Raw genomic sequence first — 27,089 nt, forward strand, 5'->3', positions numbered from 1 at the left:
ATGAACCTGATATTTGAAGATGTCTCAATATACTGAATATAGTACTTGTCAATTTGTGTACTGCTACATTATATTACTAGTACTATACTAGCTTATTTAGAACATGTAATTATCATGATACAGTATCAGGGATTATTTCATAACAATAGCAGCAAATATCTTCTCAAATTCAATATGAAGCTAGAAAGCAACGCGGATGCATTGCGTATTTGACAGATAATTAGAGAAATGTTTACTTGGTCCATGTTTACTTGGTCCATGTTTCCTGGCCATTTACTTTATTATATACCTATAGTGGCATTATTCGTGGAATCTAGAATGTTTGAAATAATTCGTAGAATCTAACACGCACTTAAAACAGACGTTAGAATTGGGTAGTAAATTAGCTTTAATGAACGCAATTTGTAGATTCCGATAAGGAAGATTTTATCTTTAGCCCGTTAAGTCGTAAATGAATCGCAAAAAATTCATATATATCCATATGATGGGTTGCGTAATCGAAATTCCCATAACGAGGCGTTTTATATCTTATATTCTTTTTTACAGGAGAAGCCATTCACCTTGCCAGAGACTTCGGCTATGTATGCGAAACCGAATTCCCTGCGAAACAAGTTGCCGAATACCTCAGTCGGCAGCATTGTGAACCACAAGATTCCTACAGGAGAAAAGAACTTCTTCATGCCACCAAGTAAGAATTTATCTCCACACGGCGTGCGAACAATGACGAGAGATATCGAGATAATCGAGATTGCTCGAAATTCATTTGATCGAAGAGAAGAATAAAATCTCATGCGTAAGGACGTTTAGATTCGTTTAAAATTTGAAATTTATTTTTTCAGACAAATCACCAAAGAGCTGATGGATCTTCTCAATCAAGACAGATCGCCACTTTGCAATACACGGCCGCAACATATCCTCGACCCAAGCATACAGAGACACCTAACACATTTCTCTCTCATATCACACGGATTCGGAAGTCCTGCAATTGTAGCCGCTCTTACGGCAATACAGGTACGTCTTGAAATATTTAAATTGTATAACTATCTTTTCGATATCTCTACGATTAACGATTTCGAGTATCAGTTCGTTCATTTAGATAATCGAAATTATCGATTACAGAAGTTCCTAAGCGAGTCCCTGAATCACCTTGAGAAGATGTACCCAGGCAACGGGAGCGGCGTGACAAGTAGTCAGCAATCGAACCTCGACACGAATAAGAGCAAGGACGGCACGTTGATGAACGACATGAAGAAGTGACGCCCAGAGGACCCGCCTACCTCGAATGTGGTCACTTCAATCAGGCACTCCTGGCCGTACAACTGAGTTTTCGCGAGTTTTGCTAATCGCGAACAGCTTCTGGTGGACCACTGAAACGACACGTATGTCCGCGCAGCCACGAGCTCCATTGTATAATGAAGAAAAAAAAAAAAGAAAAGAGAGAAAAATAAACATGAAGAGAAACGAAGAGAATGGACGAGAAAGGAGGCCTACTCGAAGAAATATTGGCGCGATACGTGCGGATATCCGTGTTCGCCGAGGTTGGCTGGTCGAAAGTGTACTAGATAAATGAATGACGAGACGTCACAAGAAATGTGCAATCGTGGACCTCAGACAGGGTTCATCGAAGATCTGGTCGAGTCGAAATGACCGGCAATGAGATATAAACGAGACACTATACTTCATTTATCCTCGGTTTAACGGAAAGAACACAGTCGGCGTACTTGTATATCGTTTCGAAGAAACATCAAGGATCTTTGATTCGCGGATCGATCCGCGATTACGTTCGTTACAACAAGGATCTGCTCGAGTAAAATATAGGAATTGTAATGAAATGTAATTACCGTTTATTCTTTCACTGCCTGCTCAGTCTTGAAACGCATCTGTGTCAAACGAGAAAGAACGTATCGATCGATTCGACGGGATCCGCGATCATCATGATATAGAGTCGAAACTTTTATTACGTCTTCCCCGTTTATTTTCATAGGTTCTCTCTCGTGTGCGATCGCACATCAAACGGTTCGAAGATATTTATACGCATTACGATTACTTGTGATAGCTTTAGTGATAGTTGAAACGTTTGTGCAATCGTTACGACTTATTCTCGCTCAGATCTTTACAAATTTCGCATTTTATCGATAGAATACAATCCAATGGAATGATTAAAAGTTCCAAATAAAACAAAATATAATGTGAAATGTACAGATTCAGATGATGGCTAGAAATTCATTTTCAATTCCAGATAAAAAAATTTATTTAAAGAAATCAAATCTATTTAAAAAAAAATACACAAAAATATATCCGGACTAATTGAATTTGGATGTCTACGCCTGCGTCCACTGTTACGACTCGATCGATACGACGAATCGATCGATAATCAAAAGCACACACAGAGGTACGACAAAAAAGAAAGAAGCGCAGTTCACAGCAAACTTTTATTTCTCTCCGTATAATTTTTGGGTCGACTATTTATATTGCTCAAGCATAACTATTCTTTGCTCATTACCGAGCGCCCGACATACGCGCAGTATCGATCATGACGCTGTTACGTAAGCATTAATATTGTCAGCGTAGTGATATATCGCTCTCTATACCGCGTACAACTTACAATTTTATGTCTGCAACTGTAAATCCACTTGCAAAAGTTTTATGGACCACCTTTATATCGACTGACTGAGTCTACCGCATAGACAACTCAACTTCATTTATATCTAAACATGCTATATGCAAAAGCATATTCATGGTCCTTACAAGTTTCCTTATAAACGTACATTCACCTTATGATTCGGGCGTCCTTTGTGGGATTTCTTATCGCTCAATTTCTTCGTTTATCGTAAAAGAAACCAATTTATCGTACAATTACTGTACTACATTCCAGAAATGTAGTACAAAAAATATATTTAACTCGGAAATTAAAATTATGGACTCAGCCACGAAATTTTTTCACGTTATCGTCTACTTTTCATCTCTTGTCCTGGTCCTCTCGTTAGAATCTCCACGACGATTTTCCACGAGAGTATGGAAACGTATGATCTGGATCATTTCATGCGAGACTAGACAAAGATGTTAAACGAGCGAATAAGGAAAAAGATGAAAATTCACGCGGTGAGAACATGCAACAGCCGTCTGAGGCTAAAAAAGTATTAATTTAAAGTCGTTATCTACTGCTTTAGTAACCGATCACGTTTTGTTTAAATCAAAATATGGACACGAAAATGGTTGAATCATCGTTCGCTGCAGTTGCGTATTTATCGCGGTAATCGCCGATTGTTATTCGCATACAAGACGATAACACTGTTTTCGAACGATTTCCTGGTAGTCAATTAGGGATTTATGATACGAGATAGTTTTCTATTGAACGCGTATTAAGAGCTACTTTTATTCCATACTCGAATTTTTAATCGAGATCCATTCCAATTCATCCACGTAATAAAAGATTTTCTTCTTGAATAGCTAGTTGGAGGTATACCGTGCGAACTTCGCTCTCCAAGTATTTCTATTAATATTTCGATCAGCTATACATAATTTCACACGAAAACCCTTTTATGATCTCTTAACACGATGATCCCTATTTAACGTTGCAATTTTCGGACGATGTTTCGATGCTTCGTTATTGCGCTCGATCGATCCACTTCGCGTACTTGCTACGTAATAACACGTAACTTTCATAGATTTGTAGCATAAATCTCCATCAATCTCTGTAATTGATACGACGGATAGATCGAATAAACGAGTAACGTATATAACATATATACTTTCAAAAGAATCGTTAAACGACGTCGAACAATTTACATTCATTCGACGATTGGGATATACGTTTCAATCGGTTGTTTGTTTCTAACTTGTACGTATTTAGAAAAATTGATGCTGCGAAACCGAATTTAGCGATTTCCAGTAACGAGTGTATCAATCATCGGTAATTCGACTACGTATTTTGCTCCTTGTTACAACTGCTCTACGAATTTCGTTTAGGAAACACGGAACAAGGCTTGGGCGTGTGCGATCGTCGGTGCCGAAAAATTTAAGAAAAAGAAGAACAAAAAGTCTAAGGATCATTTCCGAGGATCATTTTCATCGTGCCAATGCGAAAGTTGCCATTTGAGATGTGCCAATTAACGATATCGAGTTTAGAAACGTAAGAACCAGCGACTAGAAGCGAGCAGCCGAAGATACCGAACGAATGCCGGAAGATCACCGTTTAAGTTTCTACGAAACGCATTTCGAACTCCCGTTTCGTAGAAGTTACAAATGAAAGGATCGTAGTAAAGGAACGATCTCGATTGTTGATATAATGATATCGAAAGTATTGGAAAAGTTTCGTGCGAGAAGGGAAAGAAATCGGGCAAGCAAACGCGGAGTAGAAGCACGAGAGATTGCGTTGAAGTACAATACCAGGTGAACCTGAGACATATCTAACTTTGTAATTAAATCTTAAGCGTATGTAAATGTAAGATTAAGAAACCTGATCAAATGTCTCGCGTTCCGGGATAATATGTACAGAGTATTTGAATCTTTCTTGTGATATAATCGTAATATTACTAAGACATAAACGGATAACGCAAAGCAAAAACGAAAGGCGAAAAAAAGAACACGTAAAATTACTATTATCATTCCATGTTTTTTCATAGAGGTGAAGTACTAGCGTGATCGTGGAGGGCATCAAATATCTCTCCGTTTTTTCGTTTACTGAAGAGACACAACCTTCGAAGTTTACTCAAAGTAACTCACGCTAATCCCGATTAATGTATCGGATTTTTATTGCGTCGACAAATTTTATGTCCAACGATATATGTAATTTTCTCCTCTTGCGATGTTGCGTGCGCTTCGGTCGCAGTTTTCTTCGGTAAAAAATTGAGGAAGAAAGAAAAGAGGTAACGAAAAATAGGAAAAGAACTTTCCTCCAGCTTTAAGACCAACGCCGTGAGTTTAGTTAGATCATGAGAATGAAAGAAAAACAGATAAAAATCCTAGAACCCTTATTTTCATTCACGATTACTTAGGCGACTCGTTAGACTTAAGGTCCCGTAAATTAATACTTATTTATAATCCTTAGAACGGCCGTAAAAAGACGTTTTTCTACCAGAATTTCTGTGCCAACTGCAAAGAATGTTGTAGATCATTTCTGTTCCAAGTTGAAGCATCATTCTAATCTTGTAAGATACTCAGATATATCTTTATTAATTGAATTTCGTAGTATATTATATTCTGATATTGATTTTACAGTTCATTTTTGTATATTGGTGTGTGATAAATAAATAAGAATATTGTTTCTAAGCAACTTACACACTCATGTTCAGTATGATCCTATTTAATCGTTTTAAGTGGGTTTTAACGACTGAATACTTTGAGTTCAACATTCGTATTAATGAATTTTTAATTTTAAGGCAAATTTTATATAAATTATAAATTATAAAAATTATTTAAATAATGAAAGTTTATTAAAGCGTCATAATGTTAATGATCGTTGAATTCAAAGTATCGAATACGTACTTATGTAGCAAGAATGTAAAACATGAAAAGTGTTCAAAAGTTTTCGTTTTGTAGTAATTTATTTCAAAGAAATTTAACGTTAACATAAAAATATAAAGTTATAAGTATACAATATGTTTTTATAGTAATCTTGAAATATGAATATCAATTTCATATATACGTACCTATTACTGTTGAAGAGATGGCGCACGTCAAACCGTGCGAGATAAATTGCGTTATTTTTACGTAGGCAATCGTCTTAATACTAGTTACAAAATAACACTTCATCTCAACTTAGTTTCTACACTTCTAAACCACTCTTAAATATTGATTAAAAACGTTTGCACAGAAGAAAGGACAAATACTTCAATTATCCAATACTTCAATTTATACGCACCGCGTTTACAGACGCCATTTTGGTAAGATACTGCAATAGCGCCACCTGCCGAAGAAGATTATAATTTCTGTCTGGTACGCGCATTATTTAAATATAAATTAAGAAAATAACAACACTTATTACTTTTACGACTCTTACAAAATAAAAATTAAATATTCATTGGATCTTTACACTCGATCTGTTTATTTTCGATTCAATCTTTTTATTTTAAGTATCGGATGCACATATCCACATAATATACATTTATACTAACTATAAAATCGTAAAGTTAGATTTATATTCCTAAAATATTATAGAAATAAATTTAACAATGTTTTACCTTATATTATACCTTTTACCTTAAAGCTTGACCGGTTTAAAAATGACTTATATTAAGTTAATTAAATATTACCGTATAGATTTTAAATCAGATGTGTAAAAGAACAAGAGATCACATTTATTGACACTAATTAGATCTAATAAAGTTGCTACGAGTATTTCGCAAACTATTTTATATATCACTAATGATTTTTAATTCTACTTTCTAACAAACAACGACATCGCAAAAATACACCAAATAAATATATTTGTTTAAAATTTTGTCTACTGTGCTGAAAGGATTGATGTGGAATTTTAAAGATATTTAAAATACATATCTTAATTTTCACCATACCGGTCAGTGCTTAAGAGGGAAATATCATTATTTCTTCGATTGATGTAATCACAATGTTGTGCATGGTCTGTACACTCCATTGCCTGGAAGAAAGTCTTACTATCTCAGATTTTAGTATGAAATTAACAAAAGAAGCAAATCAAATTGAACATGCAGGCTAAAAAATAAATTGATGCCTTAACTATTAAGTTATAAAAAAAACTTCATTTATTTCTCACTAAATGTTAGTTTTATTTCCATCAATAAAGAATAAAAAATCGTCTAAGTATCTTGAGGTAACATTATGCAAGCAAATAAAATCAGCAGCTATATTGTATGTAAAAATAAAATTGGATTATACTTTTTACATTTTATAGGTACTTTTAAAACTAATTAGAATGTTATATTACAATAATAAAATTATACTCACGTGATTTCAAGGCACTTCAAAGTCCACTGAACAGAGAAATAGGATAGGATTAAAATATTTTAATCCATGAAAACGTGTTCCCGCGCAACCTTCCGTATTCTTCTATACACCTGAGAGGGATACATGAAAAGATATGTTAGAAGTAAATGTTTTAAGTACTTCATAACGAAACTTCAATCAGTTTAGACTAAAAATATGTATAACAATAGTATATAACAACAGTGACACTGCTATTTTGTATTTCTCATAAGTTTATTGCTAATAAAAGTTTAAATAATAGCAAGATAAATCCAGTTTAATACAAATTAAACACGTATTCGATTGGCATTTAGTGAATATAACAAATATTTTTTAATTTTTATTCTCGCTTATATTATCGTAATTGAAACATATGTACTTAAATATTTAAGGAAAATTAAATTAGATTTATTATATTTTTTTGACAAAATTTCTTAACATTAATTAACATTTCGTGGCTGATTTAAAGTAAACATATTAAATGAAAGTTACTAATATATTGATGAAGAGATTTTTTTATGGATCTTTGAAGATATTTAATATTATGGGTTAGATCTGAAAACATTTCGTTATTTTCGTCCAAGTTATAATACTATTGATTAATTAGGATTTTGATTTAAAGCTTCAAAATGTAGCTTATTATAATAGCGCTACATTTCTTATTTATTTCAGTTTAGGGGAATTATATATAGATATATGTATAGCAGAAATGATTAAATCCCGTTCAAAAACGGAAAAATGTTTATAAGTTACGCACAAGTTTTTTTATCTTTGTTTTTTTTTTTTTGTGTCCTTATACTATATGATTACACAATTTTTTTCTTTCTATTCGTAATGTTGTGGCTACTGTATGTTTACAAGCTACACGATTTTTCACTTCGTATATTTGGAACGTGCTACTATACACGTATATTTTTGTTTAACATTTATTTATGTCATTTTAAGCTTCCAACACGTCATTTTAATTATTTTTTTTTCTCGTAGATACTATACATATTAATATTAAATGAATTACTATATAATTACATAATTATATGTAACTTATGTAATATTAATTTATATACGGTTATCTGCCACTGAACATCATTTACAATATTGTACTTTGTTCTATTTTAGACATATTACTATTTATTATAACGCACACGACTGTCTGAGCTATGTACTTTTCAACATTTAAAAAGCATCATATATTAAAACCAAAGAATAGATCCTCTCTAAAAAATAAAAAGATTATGTATATATATGTGTATGTATGTCTTATATATATACAAACAATTATATATATATATAATATAGTATATATATATTATTATTATATATATTATATATTATATAAACAATTTATATATATATGTATATATATATATATATAAATTAAGAACTAAAATCACTTATTTACATGTCATGAACTTCATTATACATTGTACCAATTAACAAAACAAAGAAAAAAAACTGCATATAAAATGAAATTATATAAAAAGATACGAAATTTGACATCTCGAAAAATGTGACATAGCTCCGACATTTTTCTTTCCTTTTTTTTTTTTTTTTATCTGACAATTTTACGTGTCTCGTTCCACTGATCCTCTTGGTCCTCTAGCCTTCCACTCTGACGTGACATATTTTTCAGGAGAGGAAAGGATTTGAAGGGAGGTATTTTTTCTCTCTTTCTCTATCTTTCAATGCTTTCATAGAAAACCAGACTGTCTACGGGCTGAATATTATGTACGATTGTTCGCGATAAAAAACGCAATTGAAGGAAACAGTTTGATTACAGCTTTCATTGTATTACGAGTTTTAGTACTTATCCAGTAGCCATGAGAATTACATCTGAAAAGCATGTGAATGCTTTATTACACTACGACTGGAAAAAATTCTATTATATAGAAATAAAGAAAACAAGCAAATTATTCACGAACGTAAAAGTTTCTTTTATGCTAGATAAATTTTACTCCAAAGAAGGAGTATATGAAACATAGTGATCATAGACGAAAGTTTTGTTAATACCATTTAGTAGAAAATTTCCTTTGGCAAACCCTCGACAAATCGATAAGAAATGGCAGTTACGTTATATCCGTTTGGTTCTATCGTCGCAATACCATGAAATATTGTAATACCATCTGCATATCGTTTACCGTGTTAGTCTCTCAGAGTGCCTCCATTTTCTTTTAAGAACGATCTCGGTTACTAGGTTTTGGCATTGCCGGCATCGTAAGTTGCCGTGTGTTAGGAAGATTATACGTCAATGATTTAGGGCTATGAGAAACAATACAGCCAAAAAAGAAAGATCGCTGTTTCGCTTCAGAATCCAGGAATTGTTTGGACAAGATAAAATTAAGAAAATATTTGGATGATTCTTTAATGGATTTTTACTTGGAAGGTCGTGAATACGGGGCGTTGCGGTAGCGCGAGCTTGAGCCCGATGTCGTTGTCGTCTTGTACGATTTCCATGCGCGGCTCGATGATTCCTCTGCGAATTTCATGGAGTGATTTATTTGCATTATTTTTATTAAATAAGGGCACCACGACGATGTATATGTGTATATGATATTAATCGAATAATTTCCTAACTATATGCTACACGAAGCGAGAGCATTATGTTATTTTAAATGTTTTAAAAAGAAAATAGCTGCGAATGAGCTGATGAATAATTCAGTTAACATCACACATTGTTATGTGAAGGCATCCCGTGTCTGTTGAGGGTATGCTCTAATATTTAGGATATTATAGGAAACTCTTTAAGTTCGATTTCGAAAAAATATAGTTCGATTTTAAATAGTGGATGGAAATTATTTTCACTTTATATTGTTGAACTTTTTATTCGTGTATTATTTTTTGTGCGAGAAATATGGAATTTCTAGATTTTCGTATAAAACAACGAAACTTATTATTTTACTTAATTCTTATGGATTTTATCGTGAGTACGAAATTGTTATAATAAATCGTTCAAAAAATTACAAGAAACAATTATTAATGTTTTTTAAACTTTTGGCCGTATTTATATTTCCATTTAAAATTTGTATATTATCAATTTTTTATTTAGCTGAATTCAAAATATTTATTTTTATGACTGATAAATCAGGAAAAATTTGCCTACGTATAATTTATATATTAAAAAGTTTTAATCCCATTGCTATTATGTTAATTTCCAACATATCACACATGCGTGTATGTTTATGATAATTTCTGTACAATTACGTGTTATATTTTTATGCTAGAAAAAAAGTAGTAACAATGTAAAATGAGAAGCATGTTACCTGGATATTCTGATGTTTCGTAGTAGTTATGCGACGAGTGCGGGACAGCATCGTCTTCGTATTCATAGGTTGTGTACCTCGAGGAAGGATACATATCATCTCTAAATGATATATAAAAGTACAATACACATTAAGAACCTAAATCATTTCAACCTTGTTTGCATTTCACACATTTCAGAAAAAGATGTGGAACTTTAGAAGGATAATGAAAAAAAAAGATTGAGACGAGAACAAATATTAGTTATCGTATTGTGGAAATGAGTAGAGCTTTAATGTGTGCAAAGAAACAAACATTTATTTTTAAAAATCATTGTACTATAAAACATTTGCAATATACTCTGAAAGAAAGCAGCGCTCTTGAAAATGCATTTTGGGTCACATCAGTAAGTAAATTTAACCGTCAAGAAATGACTGTACCAATGTACTGCTTAAAAGATGGATTGGATGGCAACAAAACGTCTTTCGAACAGGGTAACCTACTTTTTCCCACAAAATACGTTTGTTGCGCAGTAGCAATAAGAAAAGGATGACTTGGATTCCATAATTGAGCACACGTGACTTAACCCCTTCCCGTGCCATATAGCTCGACGAAACTCGGGCCCAAGCGATAGGCGTCAAAGCGTGATAAACAAACCAGACTGATGCTCAAGAACAGTCACAATACAAGCCGAGATGCAAATACCTATGATATAGTCAGTTTTACGCGACACTGCTGTTGTGGAAGTAAACTCTAATCCTTCTTCCTTTTATAGATATTATAAATATATTATATTTTGTAATAGATGGCAGTTTCAAAATTATATTTCATGAATAAACGATACTTCAATAGAAATTCAAGAGTCTTCAAATGTGATTTTATCCTAAGCAATGTAATAATATTACAGCTAACAATAAATAGCATATTATAAACAAAAAATTCAATAATAAGAAATGTTCACCTTGAATCGATATTTTATAAGAAAATACTTACAACTCTAAAAAACCTCCATGGTATGATATTTTCTAAAACACTCTGACAGATGTAAAGCTATTTATTCACGACCGTGGCTCGTGATATTCATGTTTGGCCCGATTATCTGTTCACGAGCCTAGCTCGTGATATTCATGTTTGGGCCAAAATCTGCATCACGAGTCAGACTCGTTAAAGCACGGGAAGGGGTTAATGTCGTGATAGGTTAGTCATAATGTGTAACAAAAACATCTGATTATGCAAGAACATTATAAATAACGAAATTGGAAATTATTATGGATTTTATCAAATGATACGATACAATGATATCTCGAGAACAAACAACCGCATACTAGTATAAAATAAAAGGTTCGTTGCTACGGCTTCATAATTGCGATATGACTGATTAGAAATATTACGCGTACGCCCGACTCTAGTAATTTTTTTATTTTAAATATTTAAATAAAATATTCAATTATTTTAATTATTTTGGTATTATACATATATACCTTTTATAAGTTGTTACGAAAAGCAGCATAACGTAACCATAATACTTGTTAATAAAACTTTATTATGTTATATTTAATGTTTGAAATATTTACCTCGTTTATTTATGTCAAGTGAGACATTAAGGGATAGGATTGATAATGTAAATGTATAACATGAAAAATAGTTATAACGGATAAGAACATTTTTGATGAATTAACTCTTTGCTAGAATTATACTTACCCTGATGTTGATGTATAATGTCGGTCTCCGTATCGGCTGCTACTGCCCGTTGATGTGTGATAATCGTAATCATGATGAGATCCGACACGATTACTTGGAGGTGGAGTAGCAGTCTCATAACTATATATTATATAATATTATGAATTTATAACAATATTCACCTAATTACGGTAATTAATTTAACTTAAAACTTACCCATAACTTTGATCCATTGCAACTCTTGCACGATCTAAGATAGAGAACACTTTACTTTTCGCTGAAACAGGACGTGAGATTGGTCCCCGGCTCGAAGGTGGTGGAAGTATCGCCGCTAAAATAGACGAAGCTCAAAAAACATATATTTTGAAATTAATTCGTTCACTCTAACATTGAAAGCAGAGTATATGTAGAACATAATTTTCTAACACGACATTACTAAAAGATTGGTGATTAGAAAATATCACTACCTCGCGAAGATCGTGGCATCGTTGGTCTTGTGGTTGGTCTTAATATTCCTCCAGCACCTGGTACTCCTCTGACAGAAGGCCTTCTATCATCACCACTTGTTGGATCATCTGTCATGCTCATTTCCATTTCGCGCATTTGCTCTTGGCGTATGTTGTCGTTGTTATCGGGAATAAGATATTTCCGAACCTCAGCCAATGCAAATGCAATACGAGCATAAGCCTCCGCCGGAGGTGCAAGTGCTGTTATTTCCACATGAAGGTCGTCCGAAAGGTGTGCGTATTTTGGATCCAAAGACATACGACATTCTTCCTCCTATATTAGAGTAAGTTGACGAAGAATTTTATAGAGGGATAATAACTTTATATTAATAATAACTTCAAGCAAAAATAAATATATATATAACCAAAAAACTAAATCAAATAAAAATTCAAAATTCAGCATTTTTAATACAAAATTACTTTTTGACGATCTTTCATAGATCCTCTTCCTAGTACAGCCATTTTACACATAGTTTCTTCTTGTAAACGTTTCATAGAATTACCTTTTGGTCCCAGTAATTTTCCCACAAAATTGAACTGTACATAATTTCAAGATATAATTTCATTCATATATTTATTTAAATTGGGGATACTTATAACAAAGTACGATTACTACCTTTGGATGTTCCCGAACCGGTACCAGTACTTTAACTGACACCCGAATTGGTTTTTCGCGATAAATATCCACATATTTAAGATCTCTAACTGGTTTTCCAATAGCTTGAGTTTTTTGAATTTCTATAGAACAAAGCAATTATTTTTTATTCTATGATAATAATAAATACAGATTTAAAAATAAATGATAGTAAAAACGTATTTTTTATTCTTTGTTACTGTAATCAGAAATTTATTGATATAAGCACATATACAGTTATTAATATTCATTAATCTGCATTACAAATTAGACTGAAAAATATTAAAAATTGTAATAAGTTATAAAATATATATCAATTTATTTATATATTCATAAATTATTAATACATTTTTCTTTAATAGATGTTTAAAGTTATATACTCATAATATACAGGTGTTAAAGAAATTAATCTGTATACTAAAACAATATAAAAATACGTAAATGGTTTATGACATAGGTTTACATACATATTAATATTGATTCTTTAAACTAAATACGTTTGTATTTCCTGAAATTTACTTATTACGGAAAAGTTTGATGTTTCCTTTTAATTATTGTTTATTGCATTAACAAATGTGATATAATTTGTGTACAGAATTAGTAGTATATTCGAAACAATGTTAGAAAAATTAAATAACAAAGTGCAAACTGTTTTTCGCTTACATGAGAATCTAACCTTAAATATTTTATCCAGTTTGACTTTGAAGTAATAAAACCGACAAATCGTGTACAAACAGTTATGTTAGTAAATTACAAAAATAAATATACAAACAGTAAAAAAACAAACACGGCCATTAAAAATAATAAAGACGATTTAAAAACAATGACTACTGATGATAGAGCAATATTCACATTCACCTTGATCAATTAATCTGGTTGCATTAGGCCATTTTTGCGAATCCAATTCAACTTTTTCTTGCAAAAGCTCCCGGACATATTCCCCGGCTTTGTCAACCTGATGTTCCTTTTCATCACGTTCCTTTTCCGACGATGTTCTTACCTTCGAATCGGCATTTTCTTCCCTTTGATACTTGTATTCACCATTACTCGGCCGCTCACTCATGATTACCACCGTTTTATTAGATATCTACTTCAGAAGATATTGAATGAGAAAACAATTTCGTTAATGAGATAATTAGACAAAGTACAGAAGACCATTCACATACAACGCGTCTTCAGACCAGAGTAGCAATGGCTGAACGCTGACTCTCCCACTTCCAGATAACCTTAAGGCGTATATTCATATATTCATCAATAATCAGTAAGTTTAATGAAAGAAGCGTATATTCTTACCCAAGATTCGATAATTTACATTATATTTACATTAAAAAATGTTGCCAGAAATTTTATAATTATATCATTTATTATGTAATCTATGGAGTAACTCAGTACATATATCTAGAAAAAGTTCATTAGGTTATTAATGACTGATTTTATTATAGAAAGCTTGTTAGCGAGCAAACAAGTATTTACCGACCCTTTATATATTAAATAAGGAAATAATGTTAATCAGATATTAATATATATATATATATACACATACTTGAGAGCAAATTACTAATTTGATATTTGTATTAGCTGCAGATGGCGAACATATCGAAAATATAACCTCGCAATATCTTAATTTATTGCATTTCGTTCGTTAATTATGTATAAAAGTTGTAAAGAGTAAGATAATTGTTTTCCAACATGAATCACATTATAATAGTACGAAGTTATAAGCCAGGCGATGAAATTAATTGTAAGGAGTTAGTGAAAGCGGGCGTAATGTCTTCTCTAAGTTCGACGTTTTTGGGAATTGTATTTAAAGAATTGACTTTTCAATTGATGATATTGTTTGCCGCTATAATGTTTATTTTTTTTGGATTGCCCTTGACAGTTTGCATTTTAGTTATTCCTCTCGTCATTTTTTTGGTATATGTTGGAACTTATATAGCTTTTACTGTGAAAACTATAGAAGTTAATGAAGAAGTTTCTAATATACCAAGGTAAAAACTTTTTATATGTATGTATTATTTAATGCTAATGTTAAGACGTTAATATCAAAACTATAGTTCTTTCCATAATTAAAATGTATTAATATAGTATTGTATGAAATTTTTGTTATGAAAACAAAGTATTTCAGATAAAAGTAAATATTAACATAAAAACTTCTGCATTTATTATAACAGGATTTATATGTCTAATGCCTTTTCATGCTTTTGGGTTGCTGAAGCATTTGAACCTTACCTAATGACACATAATCCAAAGAATGTACATTATACCATAATGACAGAACAACAATTTCGTCATTCAAACATTGACATTTCATCTCAGATTAAGAAGATTGTAGGAACTATTGCTTTGTGTAAAAGCTATAGATTAGATAAAGGTGCATGGATCAAAAGGCTCTATGTACATGAGCGATATAGAAGAAAAGGAATAGCTTCGTGCCTTATAAATGTTGCTGTGCAGTTTGCTATTACTGAAGGATACAGTTGTGCTAATCTTGTTGCTTCAGAATATACAGATGGTGGGAGAGAGCTATCTCTTAAGAAAGGTTTTGAATTGCAACAAATGTACCACAAACCAATTTTGGGCTCACTTATAACTGTGTTAATGTATGAATTGACATATCAAATTAAACCTGGTGAAGCTGATTATATGCCTGTAGTTTACACTAGATCAATGCTTAATAAATAAGCATTTAGAATTAGGTCTAGAAGAATTAAATCTAAAAAGAAAGAATTAGATCTGATATTTTTTTAAATACACAACCAGATTTTTATAAATATTTTAGTCTGAGACCATATCTTCCAAAACATATCTAAAGATTGCATTTATAGTTTAGTTTATTAAAATATTTGTGTTATATAAAGTTAAATATACTAAAAATATAGTTTTTGTAAAAAATTTATTATACAAATTTATTAGTATATTAGCATTTAACATATTATAGAAAACGATATTAACAGTATAATGATATTATGTGCAAAAAAATATATTTCTCTTATTTTTTCATATATTCCCAGTATGCTTCAAGTTCTTTGTTTTCCCAGTGTTTCTCTGTTATTTTACATAAATACCTGGAATGAAAAGAAGGATCATTTTATATTTCGTTATTATAAGAAGAAATCTCTAATTTCTGTTTCTGAATCTTTTTAATTTTGGACATAAGTATAATTGAATTATTTCATGTATTGTCAATTAACCATTGCCTTATTGTTATGAGTCCAAATGATTTATTAAGCGAGAACTCTTGTTTTAATAATTGACAACTTACCAAATTCATATCAACTTAAGTATAATAGGTACTTATTTATCACAGAAATATAGTAGATAGAATGTAATCCCATGTCAGATCAGATACTTTAAAAATCTTTGAGAACGGGGACTATTGGCACATGGAACACAATGGATGATTTTTTAAATATGTGAGTTTATGGTTTATAAAAACATGATAATCCATATAAAAAAAATTGATTATTACTACCACAAAATAATTACTACAAGACGACTACTACAACACAAATATTTCTTCTAATTATTTTGTAAAATTAATTTAATTAAAATTTTTATATCCAAGATAAGAAACATGTAATTTTATAGAATACATTGCCCTATCCCTAGAATGAATCACTCATAAAATAGTATTAACTAATTTAATATGGCATACAAAATATAATTTTTTAAAATTTACTACTACATATATTACATGGCATAATTGTACATATAACTTTATATATATTATGTTTGTTTTCATAAGTTGGAGTGTGATAAAAGAATTCTTTTTTTTGCTAAAAACTTTTATATATGTTATTAGTAAAATTTTATAACGCGGTTTATTTGTTAAATTATGTAAGGAAATAAAATAATATATAATAAGAAAACGTTTTTCCACTGTACTGTTAGTAATTAAAAGCTAGCTATTTTAATATTATACTTACTTTTTCTGAATTTCTTGAAGCACATTTTTTTCCTTATCTGTAATTCCATTTTTAACAACATCAAGGTTTATCTGCAGTTCTTTTAAATTTTGCATTCCAACTAAATATGTAGCAATATCTTTGCATTGCATAGAATACCATAATGCTAACTTGGCTAATTCTATATCATGATCCTGCAAAGATAAGTTCTCATTATGTCATAAATAAAGTATTCTCAAATACAAATGTATATTATGTTAATGTTTCAAATTTATATACCTTACAATATGCAGCAGCATCTGCACATACTTCTTTCGTTTGTTCTGAACTGGGATGCCAAGTTGGTGCACCCTTATTAGTTAGAAGTCCCATACATGGTGCAGAAGCATTAATTATACCAATATTATGTGCCTAAAAAATTGGTACATTTGTTTAAACAAGTTTAACAAGTATTATTCTGAGAAATATGGATATTTAATTTACTGCGAAACTCTACCTTGAAAAATGGAATATATTCAGACAAAGTATTATCTATTAGCGTATGCCTTGAATAGCTCAGTACGCAAGAAATTTTAATATTACTTTTCTCAATACATTCCTTCAAAATAGATATCGGATATCCAGTGATACCAATGTGCTTTGCCTTGCCCTCCGCAACTTGTCTTGACAGTTCTGGTAAGGTTTGTGTAATTACTATGTCTAAACTTGGTGCGAATTCGATATCATGAACCTATAAGAAATACATGTTACTAATTGATAAATGAAACAAACCATAAAAAGTTGATGGTTCTTACTTGGATGACATCAACATAATCCAAACCCAAAAGTTGCAAGCTTTTAAGGAAACTACTTCTAGTTTTTTCTTTGGAAAAATTGAACATATTTTCGTAATTTAATTCATATCGTCCAACTTTTGTCGCGATATAATATGCTTTACGTGGAATGCCTTTCAGTGCCTAGATACATTAAATAAGCATTAAACATTAAATAAATTAGAAAAAGATATATATTTAATATGTGTATTATAATATGCAAAAAAGAATACTTTTCCAATAGTAGTTTCGGAGCGACCTTGACCATACCATGGTGCGGTATCAATGTAATTGATCCCCTGTTTTATTCCTTGACGTATCGCTTCAATTGCTTGACCTTCATCATACGTACTGTCGCCGTATCAACATATGAAAGTATGAAATTATCGTAATATTAAATTTTAAAAATATTTATAAAAACATTTTTTTCATAATTTTTTTATAAATATTAAAGCTTATGTTATGTATGGAATAAAATTTTGAATAAAAATTAAGTACCAACCCATAATGACAACCAAGCGGTCCGCCACCAAATGATAATTTGCTGACCATCAATCCGGTTTTGCCGAAAGGTCTATATTCCATAGCCTTAACGGCTTCCAAATCATGAAAACCTTCGACGTATGTCGGTGGTAACATATTTCTAAATATTAGTAACGAAATTAATTAAATGTAGAAATGTTAGTATATCTTTCTTAAATTTAATTGTGTACATCGTGGAAAGTATTTTAGTTAGGATATTTAAGAAAGGGAATGAAATATATTACGTTTTAAAGATGAAGTAATCAGTTAAATATTGGAATATAAATAGTATGAACATCATTATGTGATGTTAAACAAACAGAATAAAATAAAAGTAATAAACGGGAATAGAGTTTTATATTGGAAACGAAACTTCTTGTGTTGCTGTATGACTACGTGTAACAGCAATAGTAATATAATACATACGCGCCGTATGCAGGGACATTATTACTTTTGTAATAAAACCACTTTATTATACATAAATTTTTTTATTTTTTTGTATAGGCTAAACTTTTTTCGCTATAAACTTCAAAAATTTTTCACATTTTTTTCGTATTTGATGTATATTATATATATGTATGTACGTCTGTGGTTGAAGTACAGTTTACGTTTTTACCATAAGATTCTATTGTATTTCAAGAATTGAGTTAGCGTTAGCCGTAATCATATTAAATCTCACGAATAATTTTTAAATACTAACGTGTAAGATGATTTATATTTAACACTTAAAGTACATCGCACGATTTTCATAGTGGAGCGTAAGGAGCACTTGAATAAACACATTATTCTTATGTCTATCAAATATAAGTATATTTCTTTTATATTTTTGGCGTTCAAGGACTAAGACACTTTGAATAGAGCGCGTACACCTTTCTCGAAGATAGAAGTGAGAAAGTGACATTTTCCACGATAACATTATCTTCATTTGAACGTGTGATAAATAAACATACTTTCAAATAAACAATATTAACACGAATCGAATGTGCGTAACGAATCTCATGATGTAATAACTATATGTTATATATACACTTTGTTATGATTATGATTATATATAACGTATATGACTATGCTCTATTTATCTACTTATCTATTATATTTATACAGAAACAAATAAAATCTGTTTTCAAATTACGTGTACAGAATTTATATAAATCTCCCCTTTTCCAACGGTTTACAAACTTAGAAGTCAATGCTAAGACGATAAGAATAGGACTGGCTGTAAACATTCAGCTATGAGCATTAAGCGAATCCAGTAGTGCCATCTTCTTAAATTGAATGAATTCGAACATTATTTGTGCGATATTGATCCATTAGGCAGTACACACGAGGTACACGCCAGTTACAGATCAAATACGTATAAAATTTTGTAGGACGTCACGTTACCGATGTTCGGTACATGAAAATTGGCGCCAACTCCACGCTTCTGGTAGCGTTAAAAGCAATATGGCTGTCATGTCAAACTTCGAACGCGTGCATGTCGTGAAAACCCATTAATCACGTTTTTTTAAGAAAAAATATCCTTCGTTGGTGTGAATTTTTGCACAAATAAGGTAAGATATACATTATATTTACTAATATACAATTCTTTCTTGAACGTACACTTACGCAAAGATAAGAGTAGTTTTTGAAACCTTACGTTATATCGTACAATGTTGGTACATACACATGTAAGCGTAATAGCTAAATAAAACATAGTCAAACGGATGAACTTATTACTTTAAAAGCCTGTGAATTGCGTCGGCAGGAGAAGTAACGAAGGGAATTCCAGGATTTTTATGCTACTACTAAATAATAAAATTAGTACGCTGTTAACAGTACGCCGTGCACCGGCGGTTAAAGCTAATTTAATGATTTTCGTTATTGGCTCGAGCATCGTAAAGCTATCCGAGCCCATCTGTTGCCCGCGTAGATTTTAATATCGCTCCACTCATTTGCACCGCCTGAATCGAACGCCCGGCTTGCTATTTCAACGTTTTCAATTCTCCAACGATTTGTTTATAACTCTTTCGCCAACGTCGAATGGCTATCATCAATTTATCGTATTCTATAGTTTTCGTCAATTTCTTCAATTTCCAAAGCTTTTAAATGGTGAACGTAGGGAAGATTATCAAAGGGCGTAAAGACCAATTTCATAATGATTGGCAACTAAGCAACGAGAACGTTACTTTCTCTAATGTTCTGCAAGGTTTAATTAATCTTCCGTAAGTGCTATTCGAATCACGATTTGAGTTTAAAGTTTTTAATATTACTCGTATGACAAAGATAAGCGGTATGTCTGTATCACTCCTATTTCATTTCTTGGTATACAGGATGTTCGGCTACTGTTTCAACATAATTTAAGGAGAAAATCAAGAATAAAAAATTGCGTTTTCGGCTTTGTTTTTCAGTTACTGTGAGTTAACTCATCCATTTGCAAATATTTTTCTTCTTGTATTTTCTTGCATACATTTCACACAATTTAACGTACCGGTATCCCATAATCATTGGTCTATTTTGAAAATACTTTGCATGTCCGAAAATTCTGCAAATATATACATTTTGGCTAACAAAAACTCGCGCAAATTTCATAGAGCAGTTTTCGATATGTTCTTATGGTTTTCCACGAGTAAGTAGGTTTAACGTTCAATTTATCATTTCTTTTGCAAAACGTCGCGCGGGGTTGCTTACGTCTCTAAATACCATAGTCTTCTCTACAACTTGTACGAGGTAAGCTGTTGCTCATGTGTCGTTCGGATGAGGATCGCTGTGCGCCACGCTACTTAGGCTGACCTTCCTTTGTTCGTATAAGGAGGTTTGCTCGTGTGCAGGCGATATTTTGGCCGATTTTTAATTGTCAATAACTAAAAAAAAAAACAAAGCCAAAAACGTAATGTTTTATTCTTGATTTTCATTTTATTTGGGCATCAAGAATTAGTCCTTAAATTATGTTGAAACAGTAGCCGAACACTTGTATAAAGGTAACACGAAGTAACAAGAAACCTTAGTTTTTCGAGCAACAATCCTCTCGTCCGTGAATATCGTCACTTTTTAATGTTGGCAAGATAGAAGGGATAGAAATCGCGTAGAGGGCGCATGGAATCGACAGTGTACGGAACGTGTTGAAATCAAAGGGTACAATTAAAGTCACCATTAAAGCGGCATCGTCAGGTGCGATCCTTTACGAACGACGCTCACGATACTTGTGACTGTGCTCCACTTTCAACGGTAACACTTTGCCGTGTTCGAGAGGAAGTTAGAGTTAGCACATCAAGTCACCGAGTTGTTCAATAATTCCGCTGGGTATTGCAAAGGAACAACGAGACGAGTACTGGCCTTTCGTCGTGTCGTTACTAGCTTTTCCTTTCGTCCTCTTGTTCTTCCCTCTGCCTTTTCCAATATCCTCCGCCTCTGAAGGGAAAAAGACTGAAGAAAAGAAAGGCAGAGAGAGAGAGAGAGAGAGAGAGAGAGAGAGAGGCAAGTGACAGTGGCTCGTTTATTAATAAACGAAAAAAGAAGAGGATAAAGGGGGAGTAGAGCGAGGAATGGGTATTAGAGGATGAGAGTGGCGGTTGAGTAGAGGCCAGGATGAAAAGGAACGAAGTGGTAGGGCGGCGCGTGACACGGGGTTTAAGGAAGCCGCCGAATATATACGCGCGCTGATCGTTCGCCAGCCGTTTTAACAATTCGCGACGCGTCCGCGTTAACAGCGTTACGACAACAAGCTCGAGTTGTAGAAACTTATAACGAGAAAATAATGAACCCGGTTCACCAAGTCTGCTTGGAATGCGAGCCCGGTGTATACCCAACCTCTCGCAAGTAGCTGTCCCGGCTCTCTCACTCGTTTCACCGTTTCTCGGTTTAACCACCTTTTCGATTTTCCACCGCTTTCCATGGCCCCTCTCTCCGTCCTGGTTCTATTCTAATTTTAGTTCTTCGTTCCCGTCGCACGATCCACCTCTGTCGTCGTTTTGTTCGTTTCATATTTTCATTTTACCATTCACCTTCACCTGTTCGTTTCGTTTTGCTTTCTCGCGTCGCCCTTCTTCTCTTCGTTTGGTTGTCCGATTCGTTCTTTCTTCTTCTTCGTTCCTTTGTCCTGTCTTACTTGGATTACTCCCTTCTTTCTTCATTCCCTTTCCACGTAAAGGAATATTTGAATGTTGAGGATTCCACGATGGAAGAAAGGGAGTCCATGAAAGGAAAACGGAACACGGTACGCGGCGAATCCGAGAGCGGCGCTTGTATTGAACGCAAGAGGACGAATCGAGCGTGGAATTTCTCGGTGGAATCTGCAGCCCTGAACGTAGCGAAGACAGAAAAGACTGATGTCCTGTATCCTGTCCTGGATCGCCTTTCCCGACCGATTGAAGAAGGACGACGGAGGAAAAAGGAGAAAAAAGGAGTAGAACGCCGTTGGTATCCGGAATGGATTACGGAATCGGATGGAATAGCGGACCGGAAAGTCCTCCTTGTCTATTCTAGCGCGACACCTCATCATTCCGCCACGTTCGCCGAGGTATCCTTCCGACGTACACCGTATTTCGATCTTTCCCCGAGGCGTGTACGGTGATTTAAGTCACTGTTTACGTTTTCGTGTCTTTCGCAGTCCTCCTTCCCGGCCAGGGATCGCATAGGAATTCGCATTCGCCCCCGATCTACTTCCTATACCTTCTATACGTAAATCCAACCTAGTATTAGATCAAACATTGTCATGTTATCGAAAATCGAACAGGAATGATCGAATTCCGTTGCGTCGTAAAAAATAATGTAACTCTGCTTGAGAGTTCTTCGATTCGGAAAGTTTACAGGCTTTTGCGTAATTTTTAAATTTCGCTATATTCGACGCATCAACGATAGAATTTGAGAAATGTAATAAAAATTGTTAAATATCAAGCACATTATACAAAAATAATAATCGAAATATCGATTCACCGTGACGACGTGTTTACATTAGGAAATTCTTGTATCTCTTAGGATAGATTACACGCGCCATGCATATTGTTAGACGGGACAACGAGGAAGTACGGTGTTAACTGAAACACGAAATCAGATGTGTTTCACGATATGCGCAAAAACGAAATGCTTGCCATTGAATTAGCATACTATCATTTAAACAGGCATTCCGGATGCGTCATCCGGTCGTCATTAGTAGCGCTCATTGAAGGTCCATTGAAAGCTGGATCCAGTCCTACAGACTAATTACAGTCCGGCGTATACGGTATCGGAAGCAGTCACGGATCTATAAAAGGGCTGCGGAACACGTACTACTTACCATCTCCCAGCACCTACGTATGCGTTTGGTATTGTGCACATTAATGAAACCGAACATTCTACTTTTACGACATTCTATGAGTTGATTCTCGTAATTTCAGCGACGCTACGTTCGTTACATTTCACGTTTCAACTAATTTCCATTCTTTAAGAAATAAAAGTTTTAAGAGCTGTATTTCATTCTACACGTTCGTCGACGATCTTGCCTTACAGAATATTTTGTAGTAATTTTTTAGACAACCTTAGCAAGTAATGGATTTTATTTATATATTAGCTTCGTAGAAAATAACAATTGGAAAGTTGGATGATAGGTATCCAAATATTATTTTTTATTCGATCTTTGATTAATTGCTATGGATACATTTTGATAAACAGGATTTGGTAATCCGAAGTAAAAGACAAGAGAAGGATAAATCATTAAAGCCAGGAAATAATGCCTGGGTGATGGACATTTATTGTTTTCATAAAACACGAAGAAACAAGGGTTTTTCAATGGAATTTTTGACACATCTACTTGCCGGACGAGAAGAGAAGGTGAAAGATAATGCCGCCCAAATCAATCATGGTAACATCGAGGTCGAGTGTTTTTATTCCATTACTTTGGGCAACGCCGTCTTCCTAACCACTTACTTAACCTGCATCCTCATCTCTTCTGTGTCGAGACTCGATGGCCTCGACAACTCAAATATTATCCGTCGTTCGATTCCTTCCTTGTCACGCGAAAACGGTAGTATCGTAGAAAACGTTATTTAAAAGGCAGATATAGCGTCTTAACTCTAATTCATCGTAACACAGATGCTCAAATAAGATTTTCACCGCACCACGTGATCCTTTTTTCTCGTTTTTTTTTTCGTTTTGATCGAAAGATTCAACGATTAGTTTGATTCTCTGTTTATCGTTCCACAGAATCGATATCTCAGAGATAGAGAACGATGACAAATATCACTGAACCTTAATCGAAAATTTGGAAAGCGTCTGTAAGACACGACGAAGCTTTTGGTTCGGAAGCTATCTCGTTTATGCTTTAAACTGGATTTTTCATCATTTTCCGTAGTCATCTATAGCTTACGGCTGCGCCGAAGTTTCTGTATTATAAGTATTATCTCTTTATCTGGGGATAAATAGTTTTTGCTTTTTCATAGAATATTTCCCAAAGATTCTTATGAACGCTAGATTATAAAAATTTCAGGCACATTATAAAAAAATGGCACGCAAAACAGAGGATTAGGGAAAGGAAAAAGGATAAATAGTGCTTCCAAAGTACACGATTCAACGGAAAAGTGAAATTCGTTGGACTTAACCAGATGTAAAAAAATTAAAGAAGGTTTACGTCAGAAGTACTTCAAATCTGTGCGTCAGCTGTTTTAAGTCTTTAAAATATCACCGTGCTAGGGATTGATAAATGGAAAAGGGGAACGTAAGGGGAAGGGAGAAAGTGACAAGAGAAATACATCCGACAACGAAGAGAAATACGACCGATCCATTCGAAAAAACGCATTATGCTGGTCGGTCTCGTTATAGGGGTTGTAAATAAAAACTTCGCCGCTCGTATCTGCATTTCAACCACACCCTGGGCCATTTGCATCTCATTTCGAACGTTATATCTGTTTCATTAACGAAGTGGACAGTAGATTGCCATTCCATCGATTACACGCGTTACAGTTGCTTTTGTGCGTACTACGTATTAAAAATGGAGTTCATTTTAACAAACAGATATTCCTTATCGGATTATTAACAATTTTCATCTACCACGCTTTACGAAGCAGATGTAAGCTTTAATCAGAGATTTATTACGCGAAATGAGAAATAATATTACGAACGTTCGTACATACAGAGGTATAGTTTTATCTATGAAGTTGTATTATTCGTTGTTTCGTTTGGAGTTGGAGAAAGCTTGATGTTTCTTCTTGCGATGGTTTCGTGAATAGAGAAAACGTGTATGCAACGTTAATTTACATATGTAACGGATCTGTCGGAATTTGCACACTTGCCAAAAACGGAGTGTTCTTCCAGAGATACAATATCCCTCTCAGCATTTTCATGCTTACGAGTCATGTCGGGATTAACGATTATGTGTCACATTGAAAAATATTTTATACAATCTACGTGTTTTCAACGATATCTGTTAATTTTTCATAATTTCATCTATACATATTTTTCAAATCGTATTTTATTCATCCACCATCGCTATGCACCACCGATCGTGACACTAGTACCAATCCATTTATCCCAATTATCGATTCTCAATTACCAAATCAAAATGAAAACCCATAATCGATTATACTCACTTCAAGTTCGTATCAAGCATACAGGAAGTATCAACCACAAAATTATTCTCTTTTTCCTAGCTCACTGATCTTCGCACATATTGACCGCTTTTATCCGTTAACTATAATAAACTTGATCGGAAGAAGCGTGTCGATGGTCACAGGGGATGCTCTATCGTGGAAAAGGGTTCTCCGGTCATCTTGAGGAAGAGGTGCGGCGTGAAGTGGCACGATCAGACGCGAAGAGAACAGGGGAAGAGCGGCGTGAAGCAAACCGGCCAAAAACGGACAAGGAAGAAGAGTAGAGAAACCGTGAGGGCTCACCACGGCGGAGGGGTGCAGGTAGTTGCACGTGGAGGCGGAGCGACGCCGCGCGTCGTGTCTAGCTAGCGACGTTGAGCGTCCTGCCCCCAAAGCGTCGGGTGGGGAGCCGTGGTGAACGCAGTTCTCGACTGATCGCCGAGAAGGTGTAACGGTGTTGCTAGATGCGAGTGACGGCGAGGCGTACGAAAAGCCACGTGATCGACTCTTTCACCGGCTGAACGTGACAGCTGAACGCGGCGACAGCCTTCGCGATCATTCAACCACTTAAGGAGTGTCACTGCTCTATATTGTCGTAAATTCCTTGAGTCTCGTCGCGAAACAAAACCTAAACAGATCATGACAGCAAACGTAAAGCATGGTTGATCGTTGAGCCGGGTTTTATGCAAAAATTTATATATGATTTATTTTTTCGATCGAGCTCTTCCGTTATCTTTGCTCGTCGAATATGAGTGATGTTCCGGTTCGTGAGCAAAAGAAGTCGTATGTCGATCAAAGACGCGTTTAAATTGTTTATTTGGTCCGGAAAATCAGGATAGCTTTCGAGAAGGGGGGCGTGTTTAATTTGATCGTCGTTGAGGCACGCGGATTGAGACATGCCAGAGAAACGTAGTTAACCAGATACGTGATTCTTGTGTGATACAACGTGAACGGCGCGGCATCGTGCAGTGTTTAAGGGTGTTGAAGGTGCGTCCAATGAGGGGATAAGAATGTCACCGGTGCTACAGCGGTAGAGGGTGTCACGGATCTGGGATTTTCGAGGCTGAGGAGCGCTTAGATAAGGTAAGTGCCAAGTTTTTTATCATAGTTGATTTTTATTCGGAACAAAAGGATGATCGCATTGATCGATCGGCTGTTTCGACGCTTTCGACATCCTTGAATGATGGAATATATAACAATAGGGACGTGAAGATTATGGATTAGATCGTGGAAAGTTTGAATAACGAACCATATCTATTAAATAGCAGTAGCCAGTCGGAGCAGATCTCAAGATTTTTATTTTTTTTTTTTTGTTA

At 33.8% G+C, this 27,089-nt stretch overlaps 5 protein-coding genes across 16 annotated transcripts in view; 3 read left to right on the forward strand and 2 right to left on the reverse strand.

Annotated features, from left to right (window-relative positions):
- The window catches only part of LOC117231804 (transcription factor AP-2-epsilon), a 200,058-nt gene extending 195,193 nt beyond the window's left edge, over positions 1–4,865 (forward strand). For all 5 annotated transcript variants that reach the window (XM_033490599.1, XM_033490600.1, XM_033490595.1 and 2 more), the window contains 3 exons: positions 547–688; positions 840–1,011; positions 1,120–4,865. In XM_033490599.1, coding sequence (XP_033346490.1) covers positions 547–688; positions 840–1,011; positions 1,120–1,257 — 452 coding nt within the window. In that variant the 3' untranslated portion in view covers positions 1,258–4,865. The remainder of the gene's footprint in view (positions 1–546; positions 689–839; positions 1,012–1,119) is intronic.
- Positions 4,866–6,018: 1,153 nt separating this feature from the next.
- On the reverse strand, positions 6,019–14,059 carry LOC117231805 (KH domain-containing, RNA-binding, signal transduction-associated protein 2-like). 4 transcript variants are annotated; one of them, XR_004493024.1, is made up of 9 exons: positions 13,855–14,059; positions 12,979–13,100; positions 12,783–12,899; positions 12,324–12,636; positions 12,073–12,202; positions 11,878–11,997; positions 10,200–10,300; positions 6,925–7,034; positions 6,019–6,598 (listed from the first exon to the last, which is right to left on the reverse strand). XR_004493024.1 is itself a non-coding variant. In XM_033490604.1 (8 exons), exons 1-8 carry the CDS (start codon positions 14,057–14,059, stop codon positions 7,027–7,029), a joined length of 1,116 nt encoding a protein of 371 aa, XP_033346495.1. In that variant the 3' UTR covers positions 6,019–7,026. The 4 variants fall into 4 exon arrangements, 3 of the variants coding, with proteins under 3 accessions (XP_033346495.1, XP_033346493.1, XP_033346492.1); XM_033490604.1 differs by having other exon boundaries at positions 6,019–7,034; XM_033490602.1 differs by lacking the exons at positions 6,019–6,598; positions 6,925–7,034 and adding an exon at positions 8,478–9,412 and having other exon boundaries at positions 12,073–12,187.
- Positions 14,060–14,517: 458 nt separating this feature from the next.
- On the forward strand, positions 14,518–15,811 carry LOC117231807 (N-acetyltransferase family 8 member 3-like). The gene is made up of 2 exons (XM_033490610.1): positions 14,518–14,984; positions 15,168–15,811. The coding sequence occupies exons 1-2, from the start codon at positions 14,686–14,688 to the stop codon at positions 15,676–15,678; spliced, it is 810 nt and encodes a 269-aa protein (XP_033346501.1). The 5' UTR covers positions 14,518–14,685; the 3' UTR covers positions 15,679–15,811.
- A 77-nt stretch (positions 15,812–15,888) lies between these two features.
- LOC117231806 (L-galactose dehydrogenase-like) lies at positions 15,889–19,460 on the reverse strand. Of its 4 annotated transcripts, none has more exons than XM_033490609.1 (8): positions 19,319–19,460; positions 18,216–18,356; positions 17,947–18,064; positions 17,696–17,857; positions 17,398–17,631; positions 17,181–17,312; positions 16,923–17,095; positions 15,889–16,061 (listed from the first exon to the last, which is right to left on the reverse strand). In XM_033490609.1, exons 2-8 carry the CDS (start codon positions 18,350–18,352, stop codon positions 15,986–15,988), a joined length of 1,032 nt encoding a protein of 343 aa, XP_033346500.1. In that variant the 5' UTR covers positions 18,353–18,356; positions 19,319–19,460; the 3' UTR covers positions 15,889–15,985. The 4 variants fall into 4 exon arrangements, with proteins under 4 accessions (XP_033346500.1, XP_033346498.1, XP_033346497.1 ...); XM_033490607.1 differs by having other exon boundaries at positions 19,368–19,433; XM_033490606.1 differs by lacking the exon at positions 19,319–19,460 and adding an exon at positions 19,207–19,250.
- Positions 19,461–26,175: 6,715 nt separating this feature from the next.
- The window catches only part of LOC117231840 (lachesin-like), a 180,417-nt gene continuing 179,503 nt past the window's right edge, over positions 26,176–27,089 (forward strand). The window contains exon 1 of one of the 2 annotated variants that reach the window (XM_033490681.1): positions 26,176–26,856. The gene's annotated coding sequence lies outside the window, so the exon portion shown is untranslated. The remainder of the gene's footprint in view (positions 26,857–27,089) is intronic. The other variant, XM_033490678.1, reaches the window with a different exon arrangement.

This window comes from Bombus vosnesenskii, unplaced genomic scaffold (assembly GCF_011952255.1).
Source record: "Bombus vosnesenskii isolate JDL3184/JDL3185 unplaced genomic scaffold, Bvos_JDL3184-5_v1.1 scf7180000013274, whole genome shotgun sequence".
Classification (NCBI taxonomy): Eukaryota; Metazoa; Arthropoda; class Insecta; order Hymenoptera; family Apidae; genus Bombus; species Bombus vosnesenskii.

What these genes read in the sequence shown, in the direction of transcription:
- LOC117231805 (XM_033490601.1), bottom strand. Translation starts at nt 14,059, where the DNA reads ATGAGTGAGCGGCCGAGTAATGGTGAATACAAGTATCAAAGGGAAGAA. An exon ending in CGGTTCGGGAACATCCAAAG is followed by an intron (nt 12,900 to 12,978) that starts GTAGTAATCGTA and finishes AATTATGTACAG; the next exon opens with TTCAATTTTGTGGGAAAATT. An exon ending in GATGCCACGATCTTCGCGAG is followed by an intron (nt 12,203 to 12,323) that starts GTAGTGATATTT and finishes ATGTTTTTTGAG; the next exon opens with CTTCGTCTATTTTAGCGGCG.
- LOC117231807 (XM_033490610.1), top strand. Translation starts at nt 14,686, where the DNA reads ATGAATCACATTATAATAGTACGAAGTTATAAGCCAGGCGATGAAATT. An exon ending in GAAGTTTCTAATATACCAAG is followed by an intron (nt 14,985 to 15,167) that starts GTAAAAACTTTT and finishes TTATTATAACAG; the next exon opens with GATTTATATGTCTAATGCCT.
- LOC117231806 (XM_033490605.1), bottom strand. Translation starts at nt 19,018, where the DNA reads ATGTGTTTATTCAAGTGCTCCTTACGCTCCACTATGAAAATCGTGCGA. An exon ending in AAATATAAATCATCTTACAC is followed by an intron (nt 18,357 to 18,935) that starts GTTAGTATTTAA and finishes ACTAATATTTAG; the next exon opens with AAATATGTTACCACCGACAT. An exon ending in ATTATGTTGATGTCATCCAA is followed by an intron (nt 17,632 to 17,695) that starts GTAAGAACCATC and finishes TATTTCTTATAG; the next exon opens with GTTCATGATATCGAATTCGC.